General features: G+C 36.8%; 1 protein-coding gene across 1 annotated transcript in view; it reads right to left on the bottom strand.

Moving 5' to 3' along the window:
- The window catches only part of LOC119787189 (collagen alpha-1(XI) chain-like), a 112,973-nt gene that overhangs the window by 86,709 nt on the left and 12,951 nt on the right, over positions 1-13,313 (bottom strand). The window contains exons 3-4 of the mRNA XM_038290859.1: positions 8,073-8,286; positions 4,446-4,608 (exon numbers count right to left, since the gene is read on the bottom strand). Of these exons, the coding sequence (XP_038146787.1) occupies positions 4,446-4,608; positions 8,073-8,286 (377 nt within the window). The remainder of the gene's footprint in view (positions 1-4,445; positions 4,609-8,072; positions 8,287-13,313) is intronic.

The raw sequence follows: 13,313 nt of genomic DNA, 5'->3' as shown, positions 1-13,313 counted from the left end.
TCAGCAATTTATAGTAGATCTTTTTGCCTATTGATTCAAGTGATCTGGCAACAAAGCTTACTAGTGGAACCTATGCTAAGTAAGAACTGCTGTATATCCAGTTTATCACTTCTAAGATTGCTTGCAACTCTCAAATTATTTTCTGAATCAGCAGCCGGTGGTTTGTGGCATCTTATCTTATTAAAGGAACATTTCTCAACAAATGTTAATGCCACTTGCTTACATTTATTATCACTCTTAAATCTATGTTGCATAAAATGTATGTTTGGATCCCTAAGGCCCATTAATAATTCTAAATGATTTTAGTAATAATTCAGTCAATTCAATTCAGTTTATTTATATAGCGCCAAATTCACAACACACTTCATCTCAAGGCACTTTACAGTTCAACCAGATCATACAGTCAAATTGATACAAAGTTTTCTATCTAAGGAAAACCAGTTGATTGCATTGACTCATTGACTTGAAGGCAATCCCTCACACTAAGCATGCTTGTAGCGACAGTGGAGAGGAAAAACTCCCTTTTAACAGGAAGAAACCTCCAGCAGAACCAGGCTCAGTGTGAGCGGCCATCTGCTGAGGCCGACTGAGGTTCAAGGAGACAGAAGCAGAGATACAAAAAGCAGCTGTAAAAGGCGGCCCCGTCCAGGAAACACAGAAAATAACATGACTCTTATTTGGATATTCCTGAGAGAAGCAAACATACTAGCATTAGCATGTTGCCATTGTTTATCTGGGTACTGTCAATGTAATATTATTCCCAGAAACACATTCATCCCAGCAGCTCATATATGCATGTGCAAATACCTCCAAATCACCATTGAATTGGCTGTAGGAAACAGAAGTTGAAATAATAATTACCAACATGGAGGTGGCAGCATCATGCTATGAGATGCTTTTTGTTCATATGAGACAAGGAAATAGAAACAGGCTACACAGAGGGAAACTAGAAAAAAAGGAAAAATATAATAGTCTGCAAAAGACTTGAGGCTGGGACAGAGACTTAGCTCCCAGGAGGACAATCTTCCTAAATATACCAGATATACATTAAACCCAAAGTATTTGAATATGTAAGAATGCACCAATCAACGATCTAATCAGTTTTCTAAAAATGGAAACTCACTGGATTGCATGAATATTGTTTAGATCAATCAGAGAACAATGGACTGGAAATGAATGCATACAAATCTTTAAGAATGTACATGTAATAAAATAAGAATGCCATTATAATTGTTTCGCATCAAATTTAGGCATTAATTTGTGTCAATTTCTGATACAAAGTAAACAAAAACAAAAAACATAGAAACATTAAATGCTGAAGTGATATCCTCAACCAAAAGAAATATTTTGATCAACTGCATCTAAATCATAGAATGATTAAAGCACAATGACTTTGTTTCTCCTCCTGACAACTGTGAAGAACAATTTATTTAAGGCTTGGAGCCCATCAGCCTCTAGCTGTTCATCTGCAAACATCAGCCCAGCTCAAGGGAAAGCATTTTGGAACATTTGGAACATGGACAAAATATCTTCACCGCCCTTCATCATCTGCTTAACCAAGTAAAACAGAATGACCTCCAAACAGACAAATAAAACCCCACAAAAAACAATGCTATTGTTAAAAAAGGTTTTGTTTAAGATTAATCCTTTAAGTTTAAATGGTTATTTAAATGTTTAAATGTACACGCATATCTATATCTATATATATATATATATATATATATATATATATATATATATATATATATATATATATATATATATATATATATATATATATATATATATATATAGATATGCGTGTACATTTATACATATATTTGTGTGTGGGGGTTGGGGGGTATGTGTAATGGGGGTGGTAGCATTTGGGGAACAGGTCATCGAGTATATCTCTTAAACATCTGTGAATGTCAGGCCAGGACTGAGCACACTCTGCTCATATTTTCCTTCAGCCTGCCGTGCTCTCTTCAAGTCCAGCTTTGACACCTGCATGTGGAATCTATTGCAGTAAGGTAGACTTGAATACAATGCCAAAATAAATTTTACAGATAAAGTTACTTGAAAAGTTGAAAAGTTCTTTTTCTTATTTTTTTAAAGACAGTTTAAAGTAGAAATAAATGTGTGTTTTCAGTTTATCATACCACTTCTGAATTTAAATAATTAAAAACACAACTAAGAATATAAAACTATGTCTCAAATTATTTCTCTGCCCCGCAATGCAGTCATTAAAGGTTGTTTTTACATGTCTAGAACAATACATTTATGACATTTTTAAATGTGTTTAGAAGAAAATTGGAGAATTCTTTTTACATGGTCTTTCACAAAAAAAAAACATTTCTTGAACAAAGCTTAAAGGTATTTAAAGATTTGCTCTTTATAATATTTATACGTCCAAAGCTGTTGGGCTGATGGCTTAAGACATAAAAACTGTTTCAAGCCTCCCTGGCCTAGAAACTTGGTTCTAGAACCACCAGTGTTTGAAATTTACATGCTGCTTCTGTATTAAACACTAATTAAACGTTTTTGTTACCTGTGAAAATCCTGAAACTTTGGAACAAAAAGCACCTCTTATAAAGGTTCTAAAAGTAAAACAAACTGCTCTGTAATTTAGGACGATTTAGTATAATTGGTCTTTAAAAAAGGAGCAAAAGCAGCTCCTACCCAAACTAAAAATAGATTAGCTACTATTTTTCATCTCCTAATTAGCTAAATTACAATTCATGTCCCATTTACTCTTATTCCAAATAATTTATAACAATAAGTCTTTAAAAAGACATTAAAAAACAAAGATGTATATTAAATGGATTGGATTTGATGACCTCATGTCATCTGTGTGTTAAGTATTACTGGAAATAGTTTTAAATACCAAAAACCTGTTTGTGATGAAAAGTTGCATCGATATTTTCAACTATCTTTACAGTGGAAAGTAATCTCTGACCTGGAGGCAAACATCTTGCAGGCTGCTCCGTTTTGCATGCATTCCATGTGCAGTGACATCAAAGAGAGCCTGTTTTTTTATGGTAGCATTTAGCTCACATTTTCCACGAAGCAGGTCACTACCTGTGCAACCCCACTGCAACCTCAATCATAAAACCAAATGGATATTTCTGCAAATTCTAACCCTCCATTCCAACTGTTTTGCTGTAAATATTTACAGAATAGTATGACATCTGTTCAAAGCAGACTTCTGTCTTCAAAGTTAGTCAAATATTTAAACCAACTCAGTCTGTGCTGAGGGGAGAAAAATATAATGATTATCACATTGTGCAAGAGGCTTTTTAAGAGACATTCATCCAATTCCAACATTGTTGTTCTGGCCAATAAAATCCACCACTGCAAAGTATTTATAACTTAATAAAAGAAAAATCTGAAATCTATAGCCTTAAATTGCGTCATTGAAATGTTTGCACTGGGAGCATAAAATTGCCATTTCAGATTGGCACAGCTGGTTACTGCAAATCAAATAGCAAGAAAAGTTACTGCTGGTTTAACTATGTCCTAAACTAAGAAGTACCCGAAACCATGAGACTTAAAGGTCAACTGCAATAAAATTTTAAGTTCATAAGTCCCTAACTGTATTAGGGACTGCTTTTAATCTTTTAAAATATAATAATTCCACATGTCAAATATTGGAATAAGTTGGTTTTGTTATATTCATTAATAAGAATTACCTTTTTTCTATTTTGATAAAAACAAAACATATCTAGAACTGTTGATTCATATCTTCAGGCAACACAGAGTACATGTCAGACTTAATAATACTACTTCAGCGATAGTTTCAAGGTGTTGCTTTATTGTATGTCTCGTACCATGTCTTTCGGTTGTGCTGTTCTTTTTACATCTCGTTACAGGTGATGAAGCAGACTGAAAATGTTTTGTCATTGTCTCCTTTCTATCTCCTCTTTCTTTCATCTTCTCTCTTTTTTCGTTTTTTTCTTTCCTTTTTCTTCTGTTTTTCTGCTCTATTTACATTGCAGTGTGCATCCCTGCATAATTATCATAAAGCAATTTATATGCATGAATCAAGTGGAGCAATAGGGCAATTGCCATACTGCTACACTTGTGAAAGTAAAATCTGTTGGGCTCTTTTTGGCATCCAGACAATTATTCTTATTGATACATTGCCAGACAGGACACTGTTAAAAATAAATAAATAAATAAATAATACAGAACTGTTGATAGAACATAGCTCCATAAGTATGTAACAAAATTTTTTAAAGATTTACTTTGCAAAGTCAATGTCAAAAAATATTGCCATTGTTTCCTTCAATAAGGGCTTCTATACCTACACATAACAAATAGACTGCAAAGAAGTTATATGTTCTAAATGTAATCTTCCAAATTATGATTAGGATGAATAAAATAAACAATTTTAAAAATGCACACTAAAAAAAGGAAATATGTCTTTACAGGCCAAGAGTTCTTTAACGGAAGTTCAAACTTACTTCAAAGACCTCGTCGTCCAGGATTCTGGTGCCGAAGACTGTAATACCTTCAGTGTTGATCACAGCTTGGTCGCTTCTTTTAAGTGGTTTGGTCACTTTCTTCTTACAGTCCACAAAGATGGTAACGCTCTTCTTCTCAACACTGATGGCCACTCTGTGCCATCTGTAAGGCAAGAAGAGAGGTGAGAAATCGTTAAAAACTGTATAAGAAATAGTTTCATTGTATGTATATGTGAACTGCTTATTCAGGGAAAATATTTCAGTGTTGTGTATTTTTCTCTTTCTATGTGCAGCAGTTGTTGGAATGAAATAGCCATCAGTCATGCTTTTCAGCAGATGAAAAACAGCCGTCACAGTGTCTGAAACAAAATCTGCCTGCTAGTCCGTCTAAAGCTCATGATCGTTCAAAAGGTCATCAATAAAATTTTGTGTACCTGACATCCAGAGATTTATATCCTGCTAATGGTGCAAGGACAAAACCTTTATTCGCCATTTTTAGTTTGCTTTGATCTGTATCATAAAGCAGTTTTTTAATGAGAAGATTTTTTTTAACGTTCCCTTAAGGTTATGCATATTTCTTCTACATTTAACCCATCTGCACAGAACCTTTTTTAACCCTGCAAAGCAACACAAGGAAATCTTTTCATTGGGATTCAGTTGATATAAACAGAAAAAAGGGCATCAGTCCTGAAATCAGATTTATGACATCTAAGATGACTTTGTTTTTCATTATACAATTCAACAGTTTCAGAAACAGGAATTGGCTAAAGTTAACAAAGGTTTGTTAACCACTGTCAAAACAGCAGTGGAGAGAGTAAAGCAAACTTTATATCACTAAGTTTCATGTTCTGTACTTCAGAAAGTCTGCTGTAAACTGTACAATCTGTCCAATTAAAACAAGGATGTGAGTCACAAAGAGGAAAAAAAATATTGACTCTGAAAATTGGTTTTAGAAACAAAACGACAGATATGAGAAATGAAGCTTGCATCTATGTTGACCTTTCAATGCCAATACTACTTGTGAAAATAAAGGAGTATGATTTAAAGCAAGAGTAAATGAAATTAATTCTATTAAACAAGTTAGCTAGTCTTTTGTTACTTTTGTGCTTTGCTGGTTTATTTCTTCAAAACTCTGAAAATAAGAATCTGAATGATAAGAATTACTGTAAAGAACTATGATATGCAGGCTTTTAACGAGAAATGCATATGGGCGTACATTGTACTGTATGGCCTTTGCTAAAAAAAAAAAAAAAAAATCATAAGCCCTGTTTGCTGGAGTTGGAAAAATTTTAATTTATGCTGCTTGACGCGCCACATCAACTCATCAGAGAAGCTGATCTGCGAGCTGGCAGGACATCGCTGCTTATGCACAGAGCTATGATGACTCCACTTAAATAGTTTCTTAACGCCTAAATGAACTTAAAATTAGTGTTGCACCGATACCGATAACAGTATCGGACGGGGTCCCGATACTGCCCTATAATGGTGGTATCGGTATCGGCGAGTACCAACAAATTGGGCACCGATACCATTTTGAGAGCCATAAGTTTATTCAACTATTGTCACCCACTCCTGGTAGGCAATAAAAAGTTCTACTGGATTCACTTTGTATTAGATTTTTTCCTGCTTAACAAAGGTAGGCAGCAGCTTGACAAAGCCATGATGGCAATTATTTTACATTATTATGGTTATCGGCCGATACTGCACAGCCAGGTATCGGGTATCGGTATCTGGGCCAAAAAATGGCATCGGCGTAACACTACTTAAAATAGGGACCCCTGCCAGCAAAATTTGTTCGGTTTTATTGTTCTGGTGCCTGAAGTGTCTACCAAATACCTGAAAAAAACTACCATCTGCTTTCAGTAGGGGGAAAAAAAACCCAGAAGGCAACTGGGCCAAAGGCAGCTGCATCTGGGGATTCCCAGCGACAGTGGACCGCACAGTAAAATAATATTTGAAGGCAGGATCGCAGTAATCTTGATGATATGACTGCACCGATTATGTTTTAGGTGGACTTTGTTGCATAAAAATGTATTATAAAATATATTAAAACCACTTCTTACCCACTTATCAGAGCAAATATGGTTAAGCTGCTGTAAACACCTTATTTTTCTTTATTTGTCTGACCTTACAAACATCAAAAATGTAGCAGCAGGCGCTTTTCTGTTGCTAAAATCACGGTATTAAGGTAGCATTACACTTTCTGATGATTTGAATTAACCTATGAAATATAATATTTTACCTAAATGATATCATGTCTTCCGTATGAAATTTCCACCTCTAGTCACAAACTTCCCATAATCACACAAAAGTAGTGTTGTAACAATGACAAAAAAGTTAGCTGCATTCCACCTCAATATGCAGGAAATAGAGTTTCAGAGAGTCTACATTTCAAAACTTGATAATTCCCTACGGCGCGCAAAATCTAAAGATGCGATACACCAAGGCGTACACCTTATGAATATTCCTAGCTAAAAGCCTGATGATATGCATGTACGTCTCTTAAAATTTTATAATGTTTGCTAAAAACAAATGCATAATTCTAAATTTGATGGAAAACAAAATATTGTTTTCAACTTGAAACAAAAAAATGTATATATATATCTCAGAAAGTAGGGCATGAATGCATTCAAATAGAACAAAAACCAAATCATGTGTTTTTAATCTTTCTCAGGAATAAACATTCACCCACACAATAAAAGACCAGTTTTTGCTGCAGATCATTATACTCATTTAATTAATTATAGCATTTAGGTATTATGGACCTCGTTCCTTTTTATTTAACTAAGGCTGTTATAGCAACTTTTTATATGACAGTTTAAGTCTTTTAATTTTTATTCAGGGGTATCGGTGGATAGGGAACCAAAGCCTTAATACAATAACAGCCACACTTTGATTTTTTTGTTTCTAAAAAAGATAATTAAGCGTCTCACATTAATTCTTAATAAAAAAACATGGTTGAATTCTATAGACATGAATACTTTTCCATGTCGCTGTATAGACATGATGTTTTTGATGTAAGTCTTACCAATAAGATATCAACATATGGAAAAACTTTTAACCATTTCTCTTAGCATTTCTTTAAATGATTAATGACAACTTTTATAACAATGTTTGGATATGTTTCCCTTGGAGCTACGCAGGTCATAAAGATCCCAACCATTGTTCCATATCACTGCACCATGACTGTAAATTGTCAGGAGAAAACAAAGGCTGTCATTATATTGTTTGCTACAATTTATTTGCAATTACTGTCTAAATTGTTCCATGTGCTATTAACGACTAAACAAACACATGATAATAATTAATCTGCAGAGTTATAAGTCACTTTAGCCGGCGAGAGGCGCTTGGAAAAATATTTTGCGCAGACTGGTTCTTTTTAAGATAAAACGCAACCTATCAATCTTATTAAAAGTGTTTGGATGAGCTTTAAATTGTGATGCATTACCCTTCAGATAATCCCACAGATTTCACAATTTAAGTCTTTGAAATTTAATACCAAAACCTCAGTTTAGAGTTGATCTAGTGGTTAAATCCTGGTAAAGAGAAAATTCTGTGAACACAAACATCAGCCACCCACTTTTTCCCTCCTGTGTTTAAAGGCCTTTTGTAAAGGCAGTCACTTACTTGCCATCAGCAAGGTTGATGGAGCGGAACAAAGGGTACTCCTCTGGGGCGGGTTTGCCATGCTGGTCCTCATACAGGAAGACGGGGGCACGGCCCACCTCCACTCCCAGCTGCTGGATGCCTTGTTGGTTATACACAGATAAAAGGAAAGACTGGAGCCCAGCCTTGGGCTTGATGGTAAACAAAATGGAGAAGTCTTCAGGGAAAACCCCTCCTGAAAGTGACAAGGGAAAAATGAAATTGAGGTTGGCACATCAGTAAGCGCTTGCACATGTGTAAAATACAAAAAAAAAAGTATCTATTAAAGCTGTGCGGCACTGCACTGGAACATGAGTTTAATAACACAAACTGGTTACAATCAATCAAATTATTCATGGAACAAAACTGGTAAAAGATTATTTTATTCTAAATTTTTTAACGTTTTGCTTTATGGAGTTTGAAGCTTCATGTAAAAGGTTTACATTTGACAATTTGGATAAAGCTGGTGATATTTAGGGATTCTCTTTGACTTTGGCACAGTAAGTTCAAATTTTATTGAGATTGTATTGCATTGAAGCTGTAGTCACCTTGATCTCTAAAGAAAGGGTGAAACACAGGTGGTGAATGGGACAGAGAAAAACAGAACCTGTGTACTCTAATTTGAAGACTGTTTGCCAGGAGTAGTGTTACTGTTTACAGTTGGAGGTTTGCCTTAAAAAGTATAACTCTTGGAACAGAAAAAATATATATATATTTTGACACTGCTTTACACCCTTCTTAATAAACAGCAAAAAAGGTAGGAAACTATTATGATTTCTTTTCTTGTGTTAATGTTTCTGGACCATAAATCTTACACCATTGAAAAGCTTGTTGGGTCATTTTAAATGGCGCCACATCTGTAAGAGAAATGCCTTTGTAGGTTGGAAGTGGAGTTCCATAAGTAGGTGGCGCCCATGAGAAGAATCAGAAACAAGCAAACAGGCAGTGTAATGCTGTGGGGGTTATCTCATATATATGGAAGCCGAGAGCGGTTGTACTCGACTTTTTTTTTTCTTTGCCTTCTCAAGACAATGACATAACTATCTCATTATTACGGTTAAAACATTGTTTTTCCGAGATAGCAAGATAATTATCTCGTTATCATGTCAAAACAGTTATTGATTTCTTGAAATAATGAGATGATTAACCTGTATGAGTAATGAATGAGGCTGGCGAACAGCCCTGGATTCCAAGTCCACCTGTGTCTGTGGTTCCCGTAGTTGTGCAGTCGTGGTGCCATATGCACGCAAGTAATTTGTTTTTTAGTTTCCTTTTTCTTTTCACTCATTCTCAGGTTGTGGTGTATGATTGGATTGCATGGAATACAGTAGAAACAAATCTGTTTTTTTAATGAAAGTCTTTAATCAAGACTCATTTTGGGGGTTAATGCATCTTATACGTAGCGTTGGATGTGGAACATTTCTCTTAACATGACTGCCCAAGTGCTATGCACGACGTACGTGAGCGGGGCGGAGCAGAGGGTTGAAGGAGGATGTGGGATCGCGGGGTGTCATCCCAGGTAGAGTACTTTCTTGTGACGTTAGGGGAGTCTCAAAAATCCACACAAAATGCAGTAAAGTTTAAAGACTACTCGTAATTTTTTATTTAATCTATAATTGTTCATGGACAAGAAATACTTTGGTGAATCTTGTTCTGTGCCTCTGTGGATCTTGTCCTGTGCATGTATGAATCACATATGTGTATTTGTGAAAACTGAGACCAATCTAGCTCAATATAGAGAGACTATCCTCAGGATTTGGGAGAGGATTAAATGAACGTCTTCCAGTCCTAAATCAACCCTGTTGAAATTTTACTTTTATCTATTCTCACATTCAGTTCAGAGATAAGCTTTCCCATTTAAATGTTTTTTATTAAGTTTGATTTCTAAAAAGGATCCAGACTCCAAATCTTATCCACACCCATTTATGTACTCAAGCTTTCATATCTATTTCTATCGCTAGTGCTGAAAGCACTGGCTCTACTGCCAGTAAACTGTTGCTATCTCATAGACAAACAGACTATATATCATATTAGCACTATCTACAACTAAAAGATTACTAATGAATTAAGGAAATGTCAAGTCCGGTCTCTTATTAATTGGCACAGATTTTAAGTTATCAATGGAAGTTATACACTGTTCTTGTTCAGAGATCAGCTGTTAAAAAATGCTTTGCATTGTATAAAAATGTGAAAGACAAAAACAAATAACAAATTATTTTTTATGGTAAAATGTCCTGTTGCTTCAAATGTGCAAGACTGGCTTAAATGTGTTTAATTTTGTGACAGCCCAGGGCTGCCAGTAGCTTTCAAGTAATGCTGAACCTTGATGTTACAGGTCTAGCGCCCCCAGTGGCTAACATTTACACTGTTCCTTTAAAGCTGACATATTTAAAATCCACTTTTTCATGCATGCTAATGTGTAGTTGGAGCCTCTAGGAGTGTAGAAAATTGCAAATTACCGTATTTTCACGACTATAAGGCGCACTTAAACGTCTTTTTTTCCCCTCAAAATGTGCAGTGCGCCCTATGTGTGTTGTAACTGTGACTTTTGAGACCACCTCATTGAGGAGATGATGAAGGAGTGGCTGAATGTAAGGAGACCAGGTGTTTTTTTTCCACTCATCACCATCGCTGTTAATATGTAACTCCATGCGTGCCCATCTCACAGCTGATGTGAAAAACATGGGGAAACAAATTAACGCTGTGCTCGCTGTTCAACCGCTCGACATCGGTGTGAACCGGACCCAGCAGGTGCAGCAGAAGCAGCGAGTTTACATGCAAAGTAAATGGTTGACGCGCGTATAGGCGCAGCAAAAGGTCCTGCAGCGCGTTTTGAGCAGCAGGAGCGTTTAAGCATCTGCCAACGCGCTGCTGCTGCTCGAGATGGAAAAATTGAAGTTTTGCTGCTGGACGCGCCGCATCAACCAATCAGAGAAGCTGATCTGGGAGCTGACAGCGAGACAGACACAGCGCTCTGATGACATATGATATTAACGCAAATGGAAAAGGCTGGATGGATGAGGAGATGATGAAAGCGTAGCTGAGGGAGGTGTAGCCTATGTGAGGAGACCAGGTGGTTTTTCCCACGCATCACCATCGCTGCGTGCCCATCTCACAGCCGATGTGAAAAAAAAGGTGAATCAAATGGATACTGTGCTCGCCGTTATCCCGGGGGTCTGACAAAGGAGCTTCAACCGCTCGACATCGGTGTGAAGCGGCCGTTCAAAGTAAGGCTGCGAGCGGCGTGGGAGCGATGGATGACAGACGGAGACCACAGTTTCAGGATAAGTGGAAGGCAGCGCCGGGCAAGTTACGCCACCGTTTGCGGATGGATTGTAGATGCTTGGACTAACGTGTCTGCTGGCTCTGTTGTACAAGCTTTTGCAAAAGCCGGCATTATTTCTGAGGAGCTGCGCTGCACAGAATGTGACTGACAGCGAAGAATGGGAAATTGGCATGTCTGATTTAGCGCAGCTGTTTTATTCAGAAACAGAGGATGATGACTTTGTAAGGATTGTAGAGGATTGTAGTGAAAGGATTGTAGAGGATTAATACTTTGTAATAAATACATGAATAAAGCACAATCATACTCAGTTTTGCTCCCGCTCTATTTTTCTACCTGAAAACTTAATTCAACAGCAGCCTCTGGGCGGGTCTCCTCCTCTTCACTGCGGTGGCTGGCAGGTGTTTTTTCATCTAATAATCTAAATCTTGCAGCTATATTTGCTGTGATCAGTGGGAATAAAGTAGTTTTAATATGTTTTTAAGTGAGAAAGTCCACCTGAAAACTTAATAATTGCAGTCAGTTCATCCAGATTATCTATTTCTGTCGGAGGCGCTCAGACCCCCACATACCAGCGGTGCGCCGACAGGAGAAATCCTTTCATCAGCAGCCTCTAGGCTGGGCAGCCTCCGGGTTCACGCGGTGGCTGGCAGGTGTTTTTCATCTAAATAATTTAAACTGCAGGCACCCATAAAAGCGAACATATTCCGTCGGCAGGTTTCAGGATTTTAAGTTAATTTAGGAGTGATCACAGCGCTGTGTCATCTGCGATGTGTCTGTCTCACGGCCAGCTGCCAGGTTTGATTAATACTTTTTAATAAATACATGAATAAAGCACAGTCATACTCAGTTTTGCCCCCGCTGTATTTTTAAATACGCAGTAGAGGTATTTAAAGGTAGTAGAGGACATGTACCTGTATATAAAAAACGCGCCCTATAGTCCGGTGCGCCTTATGTGTGTGTTAAATACAGAAATGGGACACATAACTGAGACTGCGCCTTTTAGTACGGTGCGCCTTATGGTCGTGAAAATACGGTAATGCCTTCAGGTGCAACAGAGATATTTTTACAGAATGTTTGGGGTAAGAAGCCTAAATGTTGTGTTGTTGGGTGCATAAACCAACACAAGTCATTACACTGCCTACCATTGGGGCCTCTTCATTATGGTTGGTTACATTTTATTTTTTCGAGGGAATACACCCCCAATATGTTCATTTTTGGTAAACACTTCAAGGACGAGTGCTTCTTCAATCTCAGCCAGTACCAAGAGCGATTTGCTTAAAGGTTTTGGCTTATTGATGAATCTGTTCCTTCAATATATGAGGACTACTAGTACTTTAAATGAGGTAAGCTGACATAAGCTTGTTCGCAACAAAATGTTATTTCTCAGATAGAAAACTACAAATACAGCTTTCCCTGCAAACACAGCTTGCCCTGGTGGAGCTACAGCTCCCCGCACTGTAAGGATTTAAGGCACAAATTTAGAACTCAAATGCATAATTAGAATACAAATAGGGAGCATTTAAAAGAATAATATGTCCCCCTGTAATTAACGATGAAGTGAGTATTGTGTGAAACATCTAAGTTAATGCAGAGCTGGATAACAACCCTACATTGTATCTACCTTTGGATAAAACATTCCTTAAAGTGGCAATAAAAAAAAGAATTGAGGACAGCTATATACCAAAAAGCAGTTGCACTTATGCAACAAAAACGGAAAATGGAAATAGTAAAAGTTTGCAGTTCTAGGCCACAAAGATGTTTTAATCGCAGAAATGACTTTAAAAAAGCTAATTTTTTCAAATTAATTATCTCATTTCATTTCTGTATTTATTTAACCATCCACTCTTGGCAAGCTTAATTATAGTCAAAAGATTTTAGTACATCTGGGGTGAAGACTAAAATAACTTTGGTTGATCAAATTCACTTTAGAAGTCCGG

The sequence above is a fragment of the Cyprinodon tularosa genome, unplaced genomic scaffold, assembly GCF_016077235.1.
Source record: "Cyprinodon tularosa strain WSP-4 unplaced genomic scaffold, ASM1607723v1 ctg29, whole genome shotgun sequence".
Taxonomy (NCBI): Eukaryota; Metazoa; Chordata; class Actinopteri; order Cyprinodontiformes; family Cyprinodontidae; genus Cyprinodon; species Cyprinodon tularosa.
The sequence above is the reverse complement of the archived record's forward strand: the minus strand, read 5'-3'. Positions and strand labels throughout refer to the sequence as shown.